Genomic DNA, 25048 nt, shown 5'->3' on the forward strand with positions numbered 1-25048 from the left:
TGTGATGGGAAGCTATTGGAGGGTTTTAAGCAGGGGAGAGAATTGTGATCTGATTAAATTTTTAAAATATCACCGGCTTCTCTATGGGGGCAAGAACAGAAGGCAAGAGAGCAGTGACTTGCCACAGAGGCTCACGTGAGAAATGACAGAGGCTGGACTAGGCTAGAGCAGTGAGCATTGTGGAAGTGAGAAGCTCTGTGACAGTGGCACACAAGCTCGCCTTGTCATCTCTGTATAGAGACCTGGGCCAAGGAGGGCACCAAGGGCGAAGGAGGGACCGTCTCCAGACCAGGCGAGGCCCCCCTTCTGTGCACTGCCTGCGAGAATCCTGCTCATCCTTCGCCTGGGAAACCTTCCCTGGCCCAGCCTGATTGTCTCTGTCAGAGTTGACCCTGACCATCTACTACCGGGTAGTCTTCTTCCTCTTCCTAAAGACTGCTGGATATTGGGGGGGAACCTCACAGTCATCTGCTCCGCCCCCCCCATCTTCCTACTGGGCGGGGGCCAGAGGCCCAGAGCTGGCTCTAAACTACAGCGTCTGGGTCTGCTGCTATCGTCACAGCATCCTCAAGTCTTCATTCCCGTACGCATGTCTCCTCTCCCCGCCTAGATGAGAATCTTTTTTAAAAACTCTTTTTCATTCTAGATTTAATTAAAGATTCTTAAGCACAGGGGTCATGTCTTATTCTCCTTTTTATCTTCCTAGCATCCAGCGTAAACACAGCTCAACAAATACTTGCTGATGGGTTGTTTGGCGTCACGGAGCCCACAGCCACAAGGATGTCCCCCTCCCCACTCCCCACACCAGGCCTGACATCACTGAGACGTGACAGTCATGTGGGTAATGTCCCTGCCTCCCGGGCCTGCTTTACACCTGACGCTTCTTACAGCCGGGTCTGGAGCGCACAGCAGAGCCTTGCTCCAGAAGGAAGAGCTTGGGGCAAAGCTCTTTTCATTTAACTGCTACACTCTGACCACAGTTGTCTTGGAATCTGATTGGAATTTAGGCCCAAACCCCAAACCATAGGGGGGATTATTAAGAAGATGTGACTCTGCATTATTTCTTGGATCTTAACTTATCTCTCAATAAGTGCTCATGAGGAATAAAATGACACGTTCGAAAGACCTAATCCCAGAGGCTCCAGTCTGCTGCTGTGGGGGACGGGAGGACCTCACACCGTACTTCGGGTAAATGAAGGGAGGCCGTCCCCTCTGCTGCCATCGGTGGTTTCCAGTAGAAGCTTTCAGAATCTGTATTCGCTCCACGGAGAACCCCAGAGAGCCGTGGAGGCAGCAAGGGCACGGGGTGGGGGAGGGAGGTTCTGCACCTCACACACACCGATTAGTCGCCAGTTTACAGTCTGAGAGTTTAGTTCGTCATCTGAGAAAAGCGGGGAAGATAGGGTGCTCGGCAGCCTTTGTCCCCCATCTCCTCCACCCTCCAGGACTCAAGGGCCTCAGTGGGTGTTTGTCAGTCTGTTGTTAGGTCCCATATCAGAAGATGCTGCTGAGGACGATGGCAACACATTATTCATTCGGTCCATTTACGGAGGGCCTACCGTATACATGCGAATCTCCCTTTGTAATCACGTTTGAAAATGCGCATTTTCAAATTTGAATTTATGAATACAGAGATATGTAAAAACGGAAGTCCTTGATTTTAACAGAAGATGGTAGCGTTATGTAGAAACAGAACCTGTTTCCAGTCTTCTCTCTTTGTCACACACAGTTTCCTAACAAGTGGCTTAGATGGTGGACTCAAAGGGCCTTCTTTCGTGAGAGCCCTAGAAATGTTCTCCCACCGAGGGGAATAATGACAAGCGCGAACAAACAGAGATTTTAAAAGCTTCCAAAAATCACAGAACAGCTGATAGGAAGTTAAGGCTAGAAGACCCCCATTACCTCCATTAACGTGACCCAACCAGACATATGCTGTCCACAAGCTAGGCCATTTCCAGTTGGTAATTAGGTCCACACGGACCTACGCTCTTTACTCTCAATTCATCAACCACATCCTTCATGTCCACTCTGCTTGCCAAACACACCATCAAAACAGCGCATATCAGGACTTTTCAGCGACTGCCAACTCGGGAAGATCAAAACTACTCGAGGTCAACCTTCTCCCCCAGAACAAATCACTGGATTTAATTGGGAGGATGGTGTACCTTGTGATGATAAGGAGTGTCTCCATTTTTTATAGCATCTTGTAGATACGATTTATATGAAATCAGTGGGTGACCTCCTCACACACAGCTTCAGTTTATAAGATGATGATTCAATCCACATCTCTAGCTCAGAACTTTCTATCAGGTTCCATATCCATGGTTCCAAGTGCCTGACCATCTCAAGGGCAGCTCAGATTTGAACTGAGCACACACACCACAACGCATACACATGCATGTGCATGTGTGCACAGACGCACTCTCTCTCTCTCTGTGTCCTAAATCTAAGTTTTAGTAAATTATATCTTTGTACAGTCAGGTTTGCAAGCCAGGCAGTGAAAGCAGAAAGCCAGCTCTCCTTTGTTGGCATTTGGGTTACTTGAAATCAGTGTCACAGGAAGCTTGCTTTCGTTCGTGCACTTCCAGGTTGTCACCCTCTCATGGCCACGCCCCACAGGCTGCCCCCTTCCGTCTGGACCACCTCTCCTCCTCCCCTCACCTGGCTTGGTCTCAAGGTTACACAAAGGCCCTCTGCCCTAACCCAAAGGTCTCACCAACAGAAATCACCCGAGGAACCAAAAGTTTCCCATCCTCTCCCCCAAGACTTTCTGACTCAGCAGGGCCAAGGCGAGACCTAATCCACATTACTAGCGTCGAATTCCATCCGAACCCCAGTGCTCAGCAGGAGAGACTGTGTTGCTTTGGTAACGCCCTGAAGTGTGGGACCCCTGCTCTAGCAGGTAATGATGGTGCCATACGTGTGTGTGCATAGTGGCTGTCACTACACGTGCACACGTGTGCACCATCCCATACACACACTGTGCGCAAATACAGGCGCATTCACGTATGCATACACGGAAACACGGCACGGGCACACCTGTGCATACATTTTATTTCTGGGGCACCTGAGCCCAGATTCTCCCTGACTTTCCTTGGCCTCAAGGAGTGTTCGCTGAATAGGTATTCACCGCGCCCTCCTCCCTCCATGTCGGCCCCCACCTCCCGTCTTCCGCATCCTTGTAGCAGGGCTCCTTAGTGGTCTTTGGGAACGCAGATCCGAGCCACCAGAGTGCCCCAACACCTTCTTTCACTCAGCTCAGACCTCTCAGTTTTCACCACGGATCTGGGGTTCACACCAGCTCTTCCTCCAGCTGCGGTGTCCCAGCGCCACCCTTCGCCACGTGCACATCTTTGTATTTAAATCTTTGTTCCCAGGTGGGATTCCTTTCTTAATCTAGAATGAAGTCACTAGGTCAAACGTATGAATATTTTGAGGATCACTTTCCTGTAAGGAAACACCAGCTTACCTTTCCCCTAGAGTCTATGGGATGGACCATTTTGCTGCTCCCTCCCTAGTTTCGGAAATACTCCTTAAAAACCAAATAAAAACCCAAATGCCGCTAATTTGATTATCTTCTGTTACTATGTTTTTATCTTCCAAGTCTTTGATTTTTCACATTTATTGCCCATTTGTATTTTTTTCTCTGTTATCTGAACATTGGACTATTAAGTTTCATCTTTCTCTAAGGAAACTTTTTCTTAACTTAGTGGTTCCAAACTCACCGGACCAGCAGCATCAGTCACAGCCAAGAGCTTGTTAAAAATCTAAATTCTCAGGCCCCACCCAGACCTACTCACCAGAAACTCTGGGGTAGGGCCCAGCAGACTCCAGCTACCAAGCCACCCAAGACTCCAGGCTACCCTGTCCCAGACTGAGTGAACCCACATGCACAAGAGGAGGGACCCATCTTGTACAACACATGTCTTAGCACAGAAGATAAGACCACAGACTCGGGAATTAGCCTGCCTCAGCTTATCGCCTGGCTCCCCAGTTACTAGCTGTGTGATTTTAGACAGATGGCTTAACCTTTCTGAGCCTCAATTTCTTCCATCAAACAGGTATAGAGACAAAATAGGGATAATAATATAACCTACTGCATAGATTTATTTAGAGAATTATAGTTTCCATACATGTTAAACACTCAACACAGTTCCTTACACACACGCTCAATAAAGGTTAAGTACAGCGACTGCCACTATGACCACTGAAATTATCCCAAGGTCATGGGTCTGAGGCCTGGAGGAAATAAGGTTGAATCTTAAGGAAACTTGGCCATCAGGAAGCAAGAGGTCTCATAATAAATATAAATATAATGGCTTTCTCTTGTTTCCACGCCCTAAAAATATGCTTCTCCCTTTTTTTCCTTCTACTGACCCAGCCCAGCCTTCTCAAATGTCCCTGGCCATTGCTGTCATCTCAGTGCTGACAGAAGAAACGTGAGACACAGCCAATATTGAGAAAACCTTTTTTTATTAACTTTATTTTGAGAGTGAGAAAGAGAGAGAGAATCGGGGAGAAGAAGAGGGAGAGAACCCCAAGCAGGCTCTGCACTGGCAGCCCAGAGCCTGATGCAGGGATCGAACTCACAAACTGGGAGATCATGACCTGTGTCAAAACCAAGAGTCAGACACTTAACCGCTTACCCAACTAAGCTCTGCACCCCCCCCACCCCGCCACATGCCCCAAAAAAAGCTCTTGAACTCATTTTGGGTATACTACATACCTCCAGTGGTTATAAATGGGTTTATAATTCTATACATTTTTATAACATTCTGTCTCTTGTAGTAGCCTTCTCATTGAAGGTTAATATGAGTAATTTTTTTAAAAGACGAGTTCCCATCATTAAATAATTTTGTCATATACTCATAAGACTAGGTTGGATGCATACACCTGTGCTGCCATGGGTTATAAATCTTCATGGTGAGAAGTCACATACAGAGTTTCCCAGAGACTTTGCTGCTGCTTCGTAAAGGGATATCTCATAGGGTCAGTGTCCCAACGTTGGGAAATGCTGTCTTACAGGAAGAGGAAAAGGGTTCCCAGCATTGGGACGACTTGTCGGCAAGTGGATTAAAGGAAAACCCAATGTTGTATAAGAATATTTTATATAGGAAAGAATAGAGGTTGTTTTTCTCTTTAAATAAGTAGCAAACTGGGGGGAGGGCAGTTTCTGTGTCTCCCAAGAAAGACAGTGAATTTTCAGTGCTTTAGAAAAATGAATTGAATACTCCTTTGCCTCACTATACCCTACCTGTCTCGAAACTCTATTGCGATACTCATTTAAGTGTTTTCCCACAGGTGAGACTTCCCAGGATTTTCCAAGACTGGGAAATTATTGGAAAGTGAGGAAGCCATGATCTCTTTACGCTTTTCTCCGCTCCATGAATTTTTCCAGCTATTGATCTTGTTCACCGGTGGCTTGTGCCTGCATCTTCTCATCTTTCCTACTCAAGAAAATTGAAAAATGCTGTCAACCTCACGTCTCTCTTTCTCTCTCCCCCTCTGTCCACGTCCCTCTCCCCTTTCCCCCTCCCTCACCCCACCCCATGTTCCTTCCCTTTCCCTCCAGGAACCTTCTGCATCATATCACTGTGCACCTGTGTGGCTGGAATCAACTTTGAGCTGTCACGCTACCCACGCTACCTGTATGGACTCCCCGATGACATCAGCCATGGATACGGATGGTCCATGTTCTGTGCGTGGGGGGGCCTGGGCCTCACACTAATCTCGGGATTCTTCTGTACCTTGGCCCCTTCTGTCCAACCTGTCCCGAGGACCAACTGCCCTAAATCCAGACCCGAGAATGGGACAGTGTGCTAAAAACAAACCCATACATATATATATATATATATAAATATATATATAATATACATATATAAAACAAAACTAACTCAAGATGATGCCAGTGCCAAGGTAGAGTTGAGTTCACTCAGGCACCCGCATCTCGTCGGACTTTGTGTTGCCTCATCACCGAGATGGGGAAAGCATTCCCATCACGTGGCTCTTCCATCACTTCTTAACTTTTGGCTCCACGGTTTCTTGAAGACAGAGCGAACATCACCACTCGTGATAGCGTCCTGACCCCATCACTCACGAGGATGGGGTGGTGGGCTGGGAAGGGACAGTGCCAGTGGTCTGAAGCGGCATGGATGTAGAGAAGGAGGTCCCATCCTTTGGGCCAGCAGCGAGGACACCACCCCAGCACCGATCATGTTGCAGAGAAACAAAGCCCTTAGTTCATAGAATGTAACCACATCTTTGAGGTCATTTGCAGAACCACTTCTCCTGATCTTCCTGTTCTGATTCCCTTCCTGGCCCACCAGCAACACACAACAAGTGGAAGAGAAAACAGACTGAGAAGGAAGTTTTCTCATTGTTGCCAAACTCTTGGACAAAGTTACAGAGGTGGGAAGGGGGAGAGAACAACGTGCTGAGAGGCAAGATCCACATCAATAAAAGGACACTTCAGTGGATGTTCAGAAAACCCATTCTTACCTTCCAGCTGCCTTACATCCAGTTAAACAAGAGGCCGCCCTGTCCCTGACCCCACCTGCACTCCCTGGGCAGATTGGAGCCTTGGAGTAATGCTGTGATGTGTGTGTGTGTGTGTGTGTGTGTGTGTGTGTGTGTGTGATTACTTTTGGTGGTTTCCTTTTTTCCTTTTCACCTTTTACAATGGAAATACTTCATTATGACTGTTGTCTCTATCGTTTGTGGTGGTCTCATGGCCCAGGGCGGAGTCCCGAGCCCTAGGAGGAATAATGAGGGGCAGGCCAACATGGGTGCCCATTATTCTGTAGCTTCAGATCCCTGGAGTGTGTACGTGTGGTGGATGTTTTCCGAGTGTGGGGTTTTGTTTGTGTTGCATTTTTCTATTATTTGTAGTGCAGCTGAAATTCCCAGAGAGCAGAACTGAGAACAAAATCACTGGGCAGAGGGCCCGGTGGTCCTTCACATCACAGTTCTGGGATGCTACGGGATTAAGTCCTCTAAATCCGGAAGTTCAAGACAAAGCTGGGCACAAAAGCCATGAGAGAAGAGGGGGAACACCGTTCAGGAGGGAGAAGGAACATTGCCTCTGTTGCTGTTGCACAAGTACGTATACCAAACCAGACCCTCACTCCCCGTCGTGGAAGCTGTCCTTTGTCACTGGACATCCACCCCTCTCCTAGGGGCGACCTCTGTACAGATGAAAGAAAATGGGTCACATGCAGAGAGAGCATCTCCATGTCCCGTGGGCTCAAGATTGTATGATATTATGTAAATTAATGGAGAACTCTTGACTCTTTCCATCTTCTTCCTTTCCCTCTTGATATTCAAGGCCATGCATCCCCAAATAGCCGTCTTAGTGGCTATCCCCCAAACAGAGGTGGCATCAGTCCAGCCCAATGTCTCAGGCTCATTCGAGCAAACTGGTCCTGCAGGTGTTGATGACCTACAAAGTCAGCCACAGTCGCGGAAGCTGTAGGGACAAGAGTCTGCCAGGAAGAGTGGGCAGGAGCAGCTGACAGTCACCTCAGTGACCCTGCTGGGGCCGAGCAGCCCCAGGGAGGCAAAGTGAATCCCCGAGCTATACAGTCATGGGTCAACCATGTAGCTGAGAATTCAGTTGCCTAATAAATACATATTCTTTGGGCACATTGCCAGCAGCTCAACAGCCTTCCTTCCCACCCATGTACCTCTTTCATCGACCTGTCTTCTGATCTATCTTCTACCAGTCCCCACTTCTCTTCACCTACTAACCACCTCTCCCTCTTCCATCCGCCAGGCTATGAGTCCTGCCTGTCCCCTCATCTGCTCTTTTTGACTCTGTGTGTGTGTGTGTGTAATTCACATCCAGTTAGGACATCCCATGTGTATGAATGGGCCTGAATGTGGGTCTCTGTATATGTGTAGCTCTCTGGTGCATTTTCTGTATGTTTGTGTCAATATGTACCTGGACATGGGTGTGGGTGTGCTACTCAAGGCTTCCTTCACGGCGACACTGGTCAGCTTCTGCAAAAGGTCTCATGTGTGCGTGCCCCTTGTATGGGTGTACTGAGAGATGAGGGGTGAGATGTGGAGCAGGAAATGCTATTCTCTTCCAATTGGGCTTGGAAGGATTTTTTTAAAATAAAGGATTAATTCTGAGAGAAGGGAAATCATTTTCAAAACCTAACTTTTCCATCATATACAGAATTAAATTTTTTTTCTTGAAAAGTTAGATTTCCCCCTTAAATGACAGGCACATGAGGGCTTGAGGGAGAAGTGAGAAGCATCCCAGATTGAGAGGCTTCGTGTCTTCCTTCCAAGCATCCTGAGTGGGCTCTGCCGAGCAGGGAGAGGCAGGTGTCCACGAGCATCTTTTCAGGGCAGAGGGCCTGTCTGTGACCAGACTCAAATTCCAGCTGTTTCCCAGGTGCAGGAAAATGGAGAAAGAAATTCTACAAGGGACCACTTGCTGTCAGTCATTTAAACTTTTCTTGAGTAGCTGTGTTTGAGGACACTGCCTCACTGACCTGTGACTATTTATACCTTCTTTTTTTATCCCGTGCTTGCCATAAATGGATCATCCACTCTTTCCAGCTACTAATCTTTGTGGTCTACCCTTAATACAGCTTATTGTGTCCCTTTGAAGCCTTCCTGAAATGTTAGGAGGCTCCTAAGAAAGAGGTAAACCACCTGGGCTTCACTTACCATCAGTAGAACTGAGGCTTTGAGCTGCTTCTTTGGTAGCGAGGCCAGATAGGCACAGAGATACTCTGGGGCCTGGGCCTGGTTGGGGCCAATAAAGCCCCATACAGATGGCAAATCCTGCCCAGGGCAGGCTGGGGGTGGGGGTGGGGGGTTCGATTCCTCCAGCATAGGGATCCAAGTTAGAACCCACCGCCCCCATGCTATTACTGAGGCTGTGGCGTGACTGAAGAAGGGAAGAGAGGGAGAGGAAGAAGGAAAGGGTGCCTCCACTAACTCCAAATCAAGGTAGAACCCAACCTATTGATGGGATGTAGGGTCAGCAGCTTCATGAAAGTCCCAGCCCTGACCTCAGCTGAAGCTCGGATTCCTTACAGGTATGCATGCAAGGTCTATGACCAGGTATGTATTTTGAGCTCCATGTGAATCAGCTTTAAGCATGGGTCCCATTTCAGCTTTCATTTCCTTCCTTACCCTATAAGAGCGGGGATTCAGGAAAATGAGGCGTCTGCCTGGAAGGAGGTTCTATTTCTTTCTCTCCCCATTTTGGGAGCTTTGGTTTCTTTCCACTTTCCTTCTGCATCAACTTAAAATAGTTGATCAATTAAAATAGTCAAGGAATGTGTCTCTGGAGAGGCTACTCTCCAAGCAAATCCCTTCCTCGTTGGTTGTGGCTGTAGGCTTCAGAAGGAGGTCTGTGGCTTCCCAGCATTGAAATAGAAAACATTTTTAAAGCTGCCTATTCCAGCTTCAATCCTCCTGAAAGCCTTAGCCTTTCAACAATTACATCCTTTTAGCTTCAGGGATCACAAAGTCACGAAGACTCAACATCACCAGATCAAGACAAAGCTTTCCTTGTTCACACGTCCGTATGTCGCATTCGGAGCCCATTCTGGCATATGCCTTGTTGGGGTGTGCTGTTCCACAAACAGTGCTTGCCTTCCCTTTGATTAGGGAAGACGATACCCTGAAACTCTTGAGTATGGGCCCTACCTCTTACCACGCATCCACGGTCATGATAAAAGGTGTAAAATGAACTGTGTGTAGTTGTTCTGATTCAATAGGAGATGTGCTGCTTAGGTCCCTAAAGCTGCCCACCTGAGTCAGACTCAGAGTAATGAAATCAAGTACATCACCCAGAGGCATTTAAAATGGACTCTATCTTCACCTGGCTTATTCTGGGAGCATTAATTAACTGGTTTTTAAGTATCTAAGGGGAAGGAGTGGGAAGAAGATGCCCTCTGGTCATCTTTGGTGTGGTTTGTGTGGGTTGCTTGGTCGCTTCTGGCAGCTAAAGGGAGGCTGCTTTTCTGAAAATGTTCTCCTCCCCCAGGGGCCAACCATCCCAGGGGACCAATCCAGCTCTTTCCAGGGAAATATGATGAATCATAGAGGTGATTTCACCATATTTAGAAGTCATTGGTGCATATCAGCCAGGTTGGGTTTTGTGCTATCTTCTAGTTGGTATCCAGCAGAGTAAGGGGACAGGTCTTTAAACAAGTCCCCCCTGAGCTGCTGGACACAAAAGATTCTGGTGTCTCAAAGCAGTCAACTTGGCGGGCTGTGTTTGCACTCTTTGCCACCATGGTGCAAAATGTTTCTTAAACATTATTGTTAGTTCTCAGATTATGTTATTATTGGCTTTTGGATTGTTTTTTCTGAATAATAGCAAATTAGAAGAAGTATCAAAAAGATTAAAGGATTGTTTATAATTCCATCACTCGAGGCATCATGATGGCCCCAGCCTCAGTACCTACATGGCCAGTGATTGTCTGGGGTTGACATTTGGGGCTAGGAGTGTAGTCCAAGGCTGCCAAACCACACTGGTCTGCATGGGATTGACCCTGTGTTCATTACAAGAGAAGAACAGGGCCCTGAGCCCCCAAAGATGGCAAAGAGACTTTCATAAAAGGTCAATGCCAGAGCTCAGGGATGGGTGGAACAGAGGGAAAAGATTCCTACTTTCTTTCCTTTTTTCTTTTCTTCTTCTTTTTTTAAGTGCTATCTCAATCTAATTGTAGGTGTAAGAGCATGGAAGCCAGAGTAACTCACTAATTAAGCTACACTTCTCTAATACAGTTACTGTAAAGTTCATTTCAGCTCTGCACTAAAATGATTTGCAACTCTGGGCACTGTGTCTTCTCCATACTTGAACTTCCTCATCCACAAAATGAGGATAGTGATAACACTTTACCTCATGGTATATTAAGGGCGACAAAACAGTTGTGAAGTGATTTGCAGACATGACGTGCCGTATAAATTACGCACTATTCAAATGATCCTGCAGCATCAGAGCCCCCAGTGCATGGAATTCTTCCACGTACATGGTGCATGGGCCTCGTTGCTCAAAGGACAATCGAGAGTGTGAGGTCATTGTGGCCACCAAACAGGACCATCCCTATCCGGGTTCAGCACATGGGATTCTCTTCCATCATTCAGGTCCCTCACAGAGGTTGGCTCCTTAATTTACCCATTCTCAGGCTTCCTTCCTTTTGTCCAAAGCCAATTTTGCAAAAGGCACTCAATCCCTCTCGATTATTCCCAGAGGTGATGGAATAAGTAAACCATATGGAGCAAATAGCATATATGAGCTCAAACAGTTAACTATTAACCAAGGCACAGGGTCAATGCTTTTTCTTTCTTTCTTTTTTTCTTTCCTGCAAACATCATTTGTAGCTGTACATGAACTAGTGATGGGAGCTGATCAGGTTCTGAAGCATTTTAATGGCCTTTTAAGTTTAAGATGGGAACAAATTTCAAAGAACTCGAATCTTCTTTCTCTTGTCAGTTGGTGAAGCAGATGGCTTCATCAAAAGCATATGGGTTCTCTTGGGAATGAGAGTGGATATGGCGCACTCCCTCGGAGGTGTTCTGGGCATGATCCTGTTTTGGGAAAGACTGAATCCTAGGTTCTAAACAAGAATGCAATTCCAAAAGGGTTTGCACCTTTTCTGCTTTGCAGGAGATCTGACTTCAGAGCTATAGGGAGGCCCTCTCTAAGGGAAGTCCAAGGCCTTGCTCACTCTAGTTATAGAGCCCAACCAGGAATGGGGGAACTACCTAACTATAGGGGTGCTTGTTCACTATTGAGAGGCAGAAAACCACAAACATGGGGGCTGGCCTCACTTTGACAGACGCCAGGTTCAGCAATGACAGTCCTGTCCTTCATTTCCAAGGACTGGGTGTTGGAACTCTGTGTCCCTCTCTCCTGTCTCTCATTACTCCCTCAAGCCAAGCCTTTCCCTTCTTTCCCTGGTCGCCTGGAGACCCTTTCAAGCCTGAATGTGTTGGTGTGGCTGTGTTGGAGTGGATGTTCACTCACTCATGCTCAGATTCCTTTCCCGCTTCCGTCCATGGTTGTGACTGTTTTAGATCCAAGACTTTCTGTAAAAATGTACAAATAAAAGTGGAAACTGAAAATAAAGGGGAGGGAATTGAGATGAAACAAATGCATTGATGTAGCCCTCAGTTTTTGGAGGACTTTATGTAGAGACTGCCCTAAAATCCTGACTCTGGTGGGATTTGAAGGGAGGAAAGCCGTTGGCACAGAAGGTTTTTTGGGTTTTTTGTTTGTTTGTTTGTTTCTGGTTGTTTCTCTGACAGTCACTAGTGTCTGCTTGGGACCCTCTGTTCTAAAGCTTTTTGCCTTTAAAGTAAAATCTATTTTCCAGAAAGTAAAGAGCAAGTCATCTAAGTCTGAAGGGTGGAGGTCATCACAAAGGTCAACACAAAGACCTGATCCTGGGTTTGCATTTGTAGCTTTGTCACTGGCTGACTCGGCGCCTCAGGCGAGTCTCATTACCTCACTGTCTCTGTGTCCTCTCAACCAAACCAGGACCAGAGAGCTCCTGGGGCACCAAGTCTCCTTGGCCATTCTGCTGCTATTCTCAAAGGCTTCGAGCCCATGTGGGTGTGTGCTTCCCGCATGAAGGTACATTTGGAGAGTTTTCCTCCCTGTTACTCTTACCCCCCCCTCACTCCTCAGAAAGTAACCTCAAACTAACAGCCAGTTTGTGCTCCAGTCCAAAGCCTTCAATCTACCTTTTTGTTCTCAGATGCCTTTTCCCGCCCACTTTGCCAATCTCATTTGACTGTCCTTACTGACTGAATTTTGGTACGAGAAGCATATCAGAGGAGACGGTGCCTATAATGGCTTTGTAATCTCTGACTCACTATACAGACATGGCTTGTGATGTCAAAAGCGGGGAGGCTGGCTGTGGGATGCCGCCAAATCACACTGAAGAAAGTACTGCTGCAGGGTGGGGTAAGGGCAGTGGGCGGCACATGGGAGTTGGCCGTGAAGGGAAGATAAAAATTTTGGAAGGGAAAATGGCAGAATCCCCAGAGTATCCTCAGCATGGCAATGGAGAAGGATCCCTCAAAGACAGGGCACCATGAAGTAAGGGGAAGTAGGAAAGAAGGGTGGGGAATGGGTAACCCTATAGCACAAGGAACTGCCTCCCCTAAGACTGAGAAGATGAGGTGCTTAGGGGGATGGAGGGGTTCTGCCAAGCTTAACTTAACCCTCCATCCATGGCACCTTCAATCCAAACCTTCCTCCTTTCCGACTGTCCATAGTGATCATCACTCATCATCACTCTGGGACTGGCTTCAGGAAGGCAATTTAGACCAGTGCTGTCCAACCAGTGTAAGCCACATAGGCTATTTTAAATATCCTATTAACCCCATTTTAAAAAGTCTAAACAAACAGGTAAAATTAATTTTAACACATTTCAACCCAACATATCAAAACTATTAACACGATATAAAAAAATTACTGAAATATTCTACCACCCTTGTCTTTCAATGAAGTCTTTGAAATCCAACGTGAATTTTATTCTCAGAAAATATCTCAGTTCTGACCATCCACGTTTCCAGTGCTCAACAGCCACACGTGGCATATGGCTACCATATAGGACAGCAAAGATTTAGGCTCTTTGTTAAGAGACTAAAGGGACCCCCTCCCCCATGAGTCACTCAGATCTCCCAGCTGACAGAAGCCAGAGGTTGGCGTTGGCCCTGAGTAGAGAGCACAGCAGTGATGGCCAAGCTGCCATGGTGGCCCCTGAAATTCTGCTTCACCCGCTTAATCAGAGGAGAGGATTACTGCTTGTCAAATACATGTCACATCTACTCCACGGGGTATCAGTGCTGCCCCTGTGCATGGTGCCAATGACCTGTCAAAGTTCTTGAGGCCAGAGAAGTTCACTTTCTTCAGCTACCCGAGCATCAACTTATCCCTTATCCACATGCCCTTTATCTTACAGTGGAGATGGGGCCAGACAAGCCGCCTCCTCTTGGTCAAGAATAATGGTCTCTACACCATTTTGTCATCTAGTCCAGTCACCTGCTAATAACATCTCACTGATATCTGGCGCTGTTTTTTTTTTTTTCAATCCCTTCTTTTCCTTACATTTGTAAATTAATGTCAAATGCTAAAAGGGGATGTGCTAGAGAGAGTAGTGACCACGGATAGGCAAGACTGGGTTTTCTAGGAGGTGACAGGTTCTGTCCTTTGCACTGGGACTCCACCATCGCCTCCCTGTCCTTCCTGACTAGAGACCTTCCTTAGAAGTGAAGAAACCTCTTTTGTTTGGGGTGGAGGTGGTTGGGGAGGAAGATAAGTTGCAAGATCTTAGCATAGAGAACAGAATCAAATGCATGCCAGCGACCCCTGGGCATTCTCAAAGCATTTCAAAGAGCCAGTATGACAAGGATTAACTCATTTAAAATACAACATTCTGAGCCCTTTGTTACCAAGCGAAAGAAAATAAGCTGATTTGGTGAGTATGTTTTATATATGGTCATTAGATAGGGACCATAGCCGGCAAGACTCTCAAACCCCTTGAGAGTGTTTGTGGTCCCCCAGATTATTGCTTGGTCAATATAAATTTATATAAATTTACCTTTAATTTGCATAGTGCTTTCTGATTGGTTAGACAAGGAGTGGTGTGTACTGCAGGATTCCAACACCACCTCTGCCCTAGGAGGTAGCCATTCCTGCGGTTATTGGTGCTAAAATAAGATTAAATATTATGTTAATTTGTTCTGATACGATGTGAATAAATGTGTTGTTTAATCTTAACAAGAATGCAACATCTTATCAGATCTATTGTACTGTCTGTTCCTTCTCATAATGAATTAATTACAGGAAAGGTGATCCAAACCAGATCTTGAAACCATTGTGCTATCCAGAGAGGTGAATTTAACAGGGAAGTGGGAGGGGGGATGAAAAGGGAAATTGCCAGGTTCCTGTGACTTTGCAAGGACTGAGGAAGCAGAGAGCATTTGGGGACCTCATGGACACTGACTGCATCTTGCAATTTTCTTTTTCGAATTGGCAGAAATCTCGTATTTCCATCGATTGAAGAAAAAAAAGTGTCTGGTAATTAAATGACTTGTTCATGGAAAAAAAATAAAAATAAATAACCTGTCAGTTGTGGAATGTAAACTGATTAAACAATTAAATAAAGAAGATCATGTTGTGTGTTTTAAGTAATTGTGTCTGCTTGGGGAGAGGAGGAAGATGTCGCGGTATTTGGTGGAGAGCCATGTTTTTCCCCTCAGGTTTTGTATAGAAAAAAACAAATAGAACAACTCTTCTATAGATAACAGACGGGAGAGGAATCCTGGAAGAAATAGATAATAAACATTTCAAGCATGTGTAAGCCAAAGGTCCATGCTTTTAGAGTTGGGTGAGAGTGGAGAAGTGGATTGCAATTCAGAAGAGAGCAAGAAGGAAACTATTGTTCTTTTTTTCCTATCGCTGGCATTTAGTAACTTTTTGAAAAAAGCTTTATAAGATGCTGGAATTACTGGTTACATTCTAACCCCTAAGCCTAGAGAAATTTCTCGTTCAGTCTTCACTACCTTGTCCTTCCCATAGGATCACAGTTCCCACCCACCCATGTACCTCTTAAAAGTTTCCAGCTCATGCCTGGGGAAGACAGCTAGGAAAGAAAGATGATAGGACGCACGTGATTGTTAAAGGGCATTATGTGTCAGTCAACATCGCTCGTGTTAAGCACAAGAAACTGGCTCCATCTGGTACAAGTGGGAAAGTAATTTACTGAGATGCTTGGGTAGCTAGAAGCCCATGGCACAGGCAGGCAGAAGCCACGAGATAGGCAGAATCACACCCCAGGCGAATCCAGACCCTCACCCATGCTTCTGTTGGACCCTGGAGACCAGATGGCTGCCTTTGCCACCACCCCCACCAGGATGAATTCCCAGGTCCCTCCTCCTTACAGGCGGTAGCCCCAGAGTCCAAATCCCAGGCAAGCACACCATCCGAGGGTGTCAGGAAAACAAGCCTAGAACCTCTTACTTCTCTCTCTGCCTTCCACCAAGATCCGACAATTCCCCAAACATAGGAAGAGGCATAGAATGCTGGGCGGACAAAAAAGGGCACATGCCCATGAGAGGTGGGACCCCTGAATGAGAGGTACACTGCTCCATCTTCGTGGTGCATCTGACGGAGGTTCGTGTATAATCTTCACAATAGCGATGAGCACCATGGCTGGTAGCTCTGTCGAAAGAGGGCACAATGCTGGCCATTGTACGGAAGACCTGCATAGATTTGATCTGAAAAAGGAAAACTAATATAGGCAGTGGAATTTAAAAACGAGAGAAAAAGACCAAGAATTATCATCATCATCATCTTGGAGGTAATGGAAATAAGCAGTAGAACAGTTCAAAAGTAAGTAGAGGTCAAAGGTAAGTGCCTTACAGAATGGGTGGGGGAAGGGCTATAAGTAGAGAAAAACTTGGAAGAAATGGGAGACTAGAATCCCAAGGGCCCCCTCCCCTCCTTGGTAGTCATGTCCTTTGGGAGAGAGTGAGAATGGAAACCCCACTGAGGTTAAGAAACGAGTAAAGCCTTTCAGCCTTGGTCCTTCAAGGGAAAGCACGTGGAGTTAATGAATTTCTGTTGCAGCCAAGGTAGAGAGGGGGAGGGGAGGGCTAATGCTCCCTCCAGGTCCTATGGATGTGTGTTGTAGCACTCCCACCTGAGGGGTGGGTGAGGGCACCAGCAGCTCTCTCAGGCATGATGCCTGGGTGCACCGTAGACAGCCTGGGGTAAGCCACAAAGAGATGAATGGCCTGGTTCTCCTTTTTCCAATGAAGCACAGCTTTGATTTCTGTGTCTGATGAATTATGCAGTCTGCTGGGTATGTGGGGAACACACCTACTCCCTCTCACCCCGCACCTCACACCTCACACCCACATCTCACACCTGTACCTCCAGGCATGCAAGCCCCCACAGTGAGAGCTGTATATGGAGAAAGGCAGCTCCAGGAACTGTGACCCAGTCCGCCAAATATCCAGGGTGGTCCATGGAGGGACACTCTCCTCCAGGAAGCCTTCCTTTCCTGAACACCCAGCCTGCCAAGTGCCCTCCCCGGAACCCCCGTGGCACATTGGTGTGCGTCTCTCATGGCATCTAGTGCTTCCAGAAGGTTGGTGTTTTCTTTGGGGTCTCCTCAGGAACTGGGTTGTCCTGAGGAGCAGGGATCCTGACTTAACTCATTTTCATGTCCCAGTGACTAGTAGTGCCTTGTGTGAGCTAAGTGTTCAGTAAATACTGACCTGACCAAACTGAAGTCTTCTCCCATCCACCCTCTCAAGTTGGTCCTCAGTACTGGTGTCAAATCCTTCTTGAAGTAAGTGTTATTGGGGGTCCTCAGGTCCACCCTCAGATTCAATGATTTGTTAAATGGGCTCTCAGAAAAGCTGCTACACTCAGGGTTATTGTCTATAACACTGAAAGGAGACAGAAAGGGAAAAGGCACATAGGGCAGAGTTCAGGAGAGAATGGACACGAGCCCCCAGTTGTCCTCTCCCAGGGGATCTACACAGATGACACTTAATTCTCCCAGCGATGCTGTGTAACAGAAGGAGTATCACCAGTCAGGGAAGCTCACCCAAGCCTTCGTGTCCAGGGATTTGGGTGAGGTCGGTCATGTAGACATCAAGGGCTCATACAGCTGACCTTATTTGAGCAGCTTCCAACCCCTCCTGAGGTCAAACTGACATGCCCTGGACAAAGCCTCCACCGTAAATCACAATGTTAGCATAAACCACCCAGCACGGCCCTAGGTGAACTAGGTAAGGTGAACCACGGCCAAGGTGAACCAAGACACACTCATCAAGCAGAATATTCCTTCTTTGGAAAGTGCAGGGTTTGGACAACCCAGACCTGCTGTGTCAACCCTTTATCGTACATACGCTAAGCTGTGTGATACATCAGATCAGACAGAACATAGTCCTCTCCATGCGAACAAAGCTCCTCTCCACATCTTCTAGATCCCTTCCCTTGCCCCTTGACCGTCTATAGAAAAGCTTCGTCCTACCCTTTGCAGGTCACTTGCTGAAGCTCTTTGGACTTGCTGTCCTTCCCATCCAGCCTCTTCAAACGGCTCTATGCACCCTTCACAAGGGGCCGTGTGGAGGGGCAGGGGAGGGAACACAAGAGCTCGAGTCTTTGAACTGATCTGAATTTGAGTCCTTCTACATACAAGTTGTGTCACTGGCCCCCTCAGCCTGTGTCCTTGTAGGTACGTAACTGGGCACCCTGACACCTACCTCCCAGACCACTTCACAAAACGAGGGACCCAAAGGAGATGCCTGGCCCAGAGGGTCACTCAGTGCCTGTCAGCCACCCCTCACCCCTGCACTTTGCACTCTCATTCTTAAGCAGGCCCCATGTCTTACCTTCCAGGAGATTTGGGTGACATGAGAGTCCCACAGGTACCCCACGCAGTCACCACCCCAAACTCCCGCGGACAGTGAACGCATTGATCATTTAGGTGCAAGCTCACACGTATTGTATTCAATCACTGTTTAGTCCATACAACTCCTATGTAGGCATACGGCTAGTGCAATAAAATCATCCTTTGAAATATTTTTAAATCAGGAGAGGAGGAAAATCTGGTATTAAAAGGGCTCTTTCCCTTTGTGGAGGCCTTCCTTTCCTAGGAAATACTCTAGAACCTTGCCACTCTACCGGCATCACCTGGGATCTTGCTAGAAACGCCAAATCTTCAGTTTAATCCCAGATCCACAGAATCAAAATCTTCAGTTTAACAGGATCTCCTGGTGATTTGGACGCACTGGTCTGGAGCATTCGCTTACCCTTGCTACGTGATGTGAAAGTTGTTTTCACCATTTCTGTTAATACCTTTGATCTAGGATAGAGTTCACAGGAGGATTTCAAAAGACAATGAAAAAAATTAGTCCCAGGGTGAGGTTTCAAGCCACATCGGAACAGGTATCATTGTTAACCTACATCCCAAGAAAGATCCTTCCTCCTGGATTCGACCCTGGTTCTTGGGATAAGCACCAGAGGAAGGGGGCCAATTATTGGGGGTTTTTTTCCTCCCAATAAGCAGGTGTCAGGCTACGCTGACACCCTAAGCAGCTGTGTCCGAGCAGGTGTGCGTAAGACCGTGTGGTTTTCAGCCACCATGGGAGAGCAGGCTTGGGGTGGCCCAAGGGGGAGGCATTTGCCGTCGCCTCTTCCTGAGAAAGCCTGGACCATGAGACCAAGTAGATCTGAAGAATGAGGATTAGAAGCCTATGTTCCTTCTTTTGTGTTCTTTGTGAAGCGGATGGCACAAAGTCTGCCCTGCGTTCAAATGTGGTACCACCTACCAGTGGTGTAACCTCAGACAGGATATTAGCCTCTGCATGCCTCAATTTTCCCCTCAAAAGATGAGAATGGTACCAATACCTACCTTGTAGCATTATTGTGAGGATAAAATGGGTTAATCCTTGCCGTGTACTTAAAACAGTGCTTGACATACAGTAGGTACTATGTATGTACTTAGTATTCAACATTCCAAATTTGAAGTGGCCTATGTGAAGTCCCACTGGCTAATGAGACCTGAGCGGAAGGTATGACTGTGGGGCTACACGTGAGGACAGAGCCATGGGAAAGAGGGTAATGGAAAGAGTTTTCTGCAGAATGTTGCAATGAAGTTGATGGGAGCTCCTGTTGTGTGGGGGAAATGGGAAGGTCCATCTCCATGAGCATCCATTGGCATCGCTGGCTGTGGCCTGACCTTCCCATGCCAGGCTGCCGCCCCTAGAGCCATGAGATCCCCAGTTCTGCCCCCGGCCAGCGGCTGGGACTGTAGTGACCCCTCTCGGTTTTCTCTGCACCCTGCCTCGGGAACCCCTCCCCTTGAGGTGAAAGACACTGAGAAGAGTTTTTGGTGTTTGTCTTCAGAGTCCTTCTTATCACGGAGGTTTGGAATAAGGGTGTTGTTTTTTTATAATTGTTTATTTTCCCTAAACAAATAAATGTTCTTCTAACTACAAAGTTTGCTGCTCACAGGCCTGTGAGATCCATTTGTAAGGCACGGAAAGAAAAGGCAGTGTAATGTATGTGCCACTCTCGGAACCAGCTAATAGTCATATGCTCACTTATTTAATATTTTGTTTTGTTTTTGTTTTTGTTTTTTTGAGAGAGAGACAGAGACAGAGACAGAGAGAAAGACAGAATGCAATCCAGAGAGGGGCAGAGAGAGAGGGAGACACAGAACCTAAAGCAGGCTCCAGGCTCTGAGCTGTCAGCACAGAGCCCAACGCAGGGCTGGAACCCACGAACCGTGAGATCATGACCTGAGCTGAAGTCAGACGCTTAGTTGACTGAGGCACCCAGGCGCCTCCTCATAAGAATTTACTTTCAGGGCGCCTGGGTAGCTGAGTTGGTTGAACTTCTGACTCTTGAGTTCTGCTCAGGTCATGATCTCATGGTCATTCATTCGAGCCCCACGTTGGGCTCTGGGCTGAGCCTGCTTAAGATTTCTGCCCTTTATTTCTGCCCCTCCCCCAGTCTCTCTTTCTCAAAATAAAAGAAGACAAAAAAGAATTTACTTTCTGCCAGGCACTTTTTTGTGTGCTCTCATTTAATCTTTAATTCTATTAGATTGGTACGATTTCTCCCACTTCCCAGCTGACTGGAGTGGTCTGTCCCTGCCTCGCTGAGCCCTGAGACCCTGAATACCCTGGTGTTCTGTGCAGAGCAAAGACAGTAACTGCCCTTCCCAGGGTCCAGGAGCCCACCTGTGGGGTGTGAAAAACCCAAAGGATAATGCCCATCCTGGCTCTCAGCTTCTCCCTGGGCAGAGACAAGGTGCAGAAGGGTTGACGAATGAGCTACAGTTGGAGACAAAGCTGGGACCAGGCTCTTGCCTCTTGACACCAGTCTTCTCTGTGTTCTCTGAGCCTACGTGGAACAAGGGGTTTTACCTTGGCGGGGAGGGGGCGGTTCTCCTTAGCTTTTCCTCTCTTGTTTCCCTATGCTTCTCCTTAAGTTTTGGCAATGTGCCATATAAGACAGAAGAACTAATTTTCCCCTGTCCTCTGAACTACAGGAAAAACAAAAGCAAGCAAAAAACAAAACGAAACAAAACCACAAACAAAGACAAAAACATTGCTACTTATAAGTTAAATCAATTCATAAATACTGTAAATAAAAATGAAATATCACTTCAGATGCACAGCAGATCAGTTCTGAAAGAGGCAGTAACCATTTTCCTCAAATTTGAAAGTGCATCAGGATCACTGGGGAGTGGGGGAACTGTGTTTCAAGCACATATTTTGTGTCGGGCATAGTCCTGGGTCACGGTGATTGAGCGGTGAATGAAACAGACGGAAAGGGTGCCCTCAGGGAGCTAGATCACGGTATAGCACGGGGGGTTGGGGGGAGACAGATGGCATAATATAGTAAATAGTAATATAGATGATAAACTAAGTAATCGTCGATATGGTGAGTTCTTTGGGGAAAAATCAGGGAAGGGGGATGGAAGTGATGGGGGTGTGACCTTAATGAGGCCACCTGAGTTGCAGGGACACACATGCACTGTTGTTCTTGGATCAAATTTCAGAAACATTCAGTAAGGGGAGGAGCAATGTGAGGGTGGGGGAACTAACAGAATCTGTGCCAAGTTGAATCCATGCAGCTTTATTCACCACGCTGCGACCATTCCCACAACTGTGGGACTCAAGTAAGACCTTCCACGTGCTGTGATATTGACGAGCCACTTTCCATGCTTCGTCTCCCCATAGCCCAACCTCTTAGGAACTGGGCCCACCTTTGGCTCTATTTTTGCTTGTTTTTGTTTTTCCTATAGATCAGAGAGGCCCAGGGAAAATTAGTTCTTCATCTGTCTCCTCCTAACCACACTATACTGAGAATAAACCACTGAGATGGGCATTCAAAAGGTATTTTATATTTTTAAAAATTTTTTTAAATGTTTTATTTATTTCTGAGAGAGAGAGACAACATGAGCAGGGGATGGTCAGAGAGAGAGGGAGACACAGAATCCGAAGCAGGCTCCAGGCTCTGAGCTGGCTGTCAGCACAGAGTCTGATGGGGGGCTCGAACACATGAACCGTGAGTCATGATGTGAGCCGAAGTCGGACGCTTAACTGACTGAGCCACCCAGGCGCCCCTCAAAGGTATTTTTAAATGGAGTTAGCACACCTGGCTCCAAGGATCCCAGGCCAACACAGGTCTTCACTCTCCGTCCCCGTCCACACAGCTGTCTGTCTGCTAAAGACAGTGTGATTCCAGTATTATATCCTCAGAGATCATAAATCATTTTAGTGGTTTAAAACCACCTGGGGACCCCAAGACCTGTCTAAAATTTTATACATAGTCATCAGTTGCCTTCTCAGGATCTCATTCACAAGAAGGATCCTCTCTGTTTGAGATGAAAGAAGAAATGTTTCGAAAGATGTAAAAATGCAAGGGTTCAATGAAGACCCAGTGCTTTCCCTGTTCTGTGTACCCCTTCCCTCCAAAGGAATCGCAGTAGCTGGTTTTCTTAATCTTTCCAACAGTCTCCAAATTCCTTGAGTGTTTACCATTATAACTGGTGGTTTTAATAGCCTGATAAATGTTCTAAAATTGTCGGCTGAAAAGATAATTATCTCTGAGGTTCATAGGCTAGAACAGGAATGTGTTGAGAACAACAACAACAACAACAACAACAACAAAAAACCCAACTTTGATCATCTATATCTACAAGGTAAGTGGAAGAATCCCCTAAAGGTATTGCTTTAGAATATAAATGATGTCTATGCAAAGTAGTTCTCATTAATTCTGAACCAAATGGTCATAAAAACAAAATGGCCTTCAGAAAGTACTCTAGTTATCCAAGCTTAAGAATTTGGTTTCTAGCCCCTAGAGGTCTGCCTTTTAATATAAGTTTTAAATGTTGAAGGAATGAGCTTCATTTAGGACTAAGCAAAAATAAAATCTATCCTTAGCTATTTTGAAGGCCAAGTGTGGATTCATCTTGTTGAATATTGCATATCCTGGCATCTGCATTTTCTTCTAGAATAACGCAGTTCCTCTGATACCGAAGAATATTCTGAAACTAAAATACACAATGGCTTTTTGCCATCTTAGAGGAAAAAATTTGATATGCCATCTCAGCCACACTAAAACTTTAATTAAAAGAACCAAATGAGTCTGACCTTAAAAAAATATTTTCGTTGGGGAAAATAAGGAAAATGCGTGTGCGCCCGCGCGTGCGCGCGCGCGCGCGCGCGCACACACACACACATATACACGGAGAGGGGAGAGGAAGAAGGAAAGGAGAGGAAGGAGGAGGAGGAAGAGGAGACAAGAAGCAAGGGGGAATCCTCTGCATTCCACCACCCAAAGAAGAGAATCACCAGTAACATATTGACATATTTTCTTCCTGTTATTTTTTTAAAATCACAGTAAGTATGCTGGTTATGCAGCACAAATGAGATGCCAGCTTGTAAAAAACAGAAGCATGCTCTTCCTGGCGCTAAAGCTCCGACCTTCAGTCCTTCATCATATCATCTTCCTCCTGCAACATCAAAATGCTTTGGCTTGAAATGAAGCCAGACTCCAAGCACCCGCGCCAGACTCGATCTGGAAATCTATCTCAGTTTTCAGTCCTTCGTATCGCCTTCAAGTGCACGACAGTGAAGCTTCGCTTTTAATTTTGCCCCTTTTATCCCTTAATAATTAGCGCACATGTTCTGCCAATCACGACCCTACTTGTTGGCTTCTTCTCCATAATTTAATGGATTTTCTTATTAGAACTATCAGAACTTAAAACATTGCTTTGCCCGTTGTTAGCCTTTTGAAGGATTACATACAGAATATTCTATCTTGCCCTGTCATGTCCCTCATTCCTCTTCCCTTCTTCCCTCCAATACCTCTCTCTCCCTCTCCCTCCCCCTCCTTCTCTCTCTCCACAGACACACACCACTGAGCCCCACTGGTAGACCAGAAGTAAGCCTGAATCCATAGCTAGGAGATGGGAAAACATGGTTGAGAAGAACAGCCAGGATGTGGGAGACTGGATGTGGATTCAGGATTTCTGCATATTTTTGTACAAAATAGACCATAATGCAAAGAGCACCCTCTACGTTTGTGCAGTGTACATCCTGGACAACATTCACAGTGGCCCAGCGGTACAATACCAAGGCTTCAGATCTTGGCCTAAATGACAGAAAGGCCTTCTTCCCTGGGCTCCTAATCAAAAGAGTCCTTTCTCCTTACCTCTGCTCATGCTGCATCCACTAAGTTATAGCATCTGCACCCCCGTATTCACTGCAGCACCGTTCCCAACAGCCAAGACATGGAAACAACCCAAGTGTCCGATGATGGATGAGTGGATAAAAAAAATACAAAGGAATATTATTTCATCTTATAAAGAAGGTCACCCTGCTGTTTGCAACAGGGTGGCCGAACCTGGAGGGCTGATGCTCTACTGGACCAACGCCGACTGCATGATTCCACTTTTGTGATGTTTCTGAAGGATCAGACTCCTAGAAGCAGAGAACACGGTGGTGGCTGCAGGGGCTGGAGGGTGGAGGAGATGGGAGTTGCTCTCCAATGACCACAGAGTTGCAGTCCTAGAAGATGAGTAAGTCCTCAAAACCTGCTGTACCATAAAGTGCCTGTAGTTAATGGTGTGAAATTGTACACTTCAAAATCCATTTGTTAAGAGGGTAGATTTCATGTTAAGTGTTCTCACCACACACACACACAAGACACAAGGAAACTTGTGGGAGGTACTGGATGTGTCTGCTCCCTTTGTTGACGAGGAGTTTGCTTATGTCCAAATCCATGAAATCTTAAGTTAAATGTGCTCAGTTCCCCATCAGTGATACTTCAGTAAAATTGTTAAGAACATTACAGGAAGCTTGGGGAAGTGTGGATAAGAACTCAACTCTTCTGCCTAAAAATATTCCAGAATGGAAAGTTTAAAGAATAAAAGCAAGTAGGGGCACCTGGGTGGCTCAGTCAGTGAAGCGTCCGACTCTTGGTTTCAGCTCAGGTCACCATCTTGCAGTTGGTGAGTCTGAGCCCCGCATC

General features: G+C 46.5%; 1 protein-coding gene across 1 annotated transcript in view; it reads left to right on the plus strand.

The window, feature by feature from the left end:
- TMEM178B (transmembrane protein 178B) overlaps positions 1-15171 on the plus strand; it is a 360790-nt gene extending 345619 nt beyond the window's left edge. Inside the window, exon 4 of the mRNA XM_039233996.1 lies at positions 5573-15171. Coding sequence (XP_039089927.1) covers positions 5573-5823 — 251 coding nt within the window. The 3' untranslated portion in view covers positions 5824-15171. The remainder of the gene's footprint in view (positions 1-5572) is intronic.
- Positions 15172-25048: the final 9877 nt, after the last annotated feature.

Source organism: Hyaena hyaena, unplaced genomic scaffold (assembly GCF_003009895.1).
Source record: "Hyaena hyaena isolate Hyena2069 unplaced genomic scaffold, ASM300989v1 scaffold_82, whole genome shotgun sequence".
In the NCBI taxonomy this organism is placed as follows: Eukaryota; Metazoa; Chordata; class Mammalia; order Carnivora; family Hyaenidae; genus Hyaena; species Hyaena hyaena.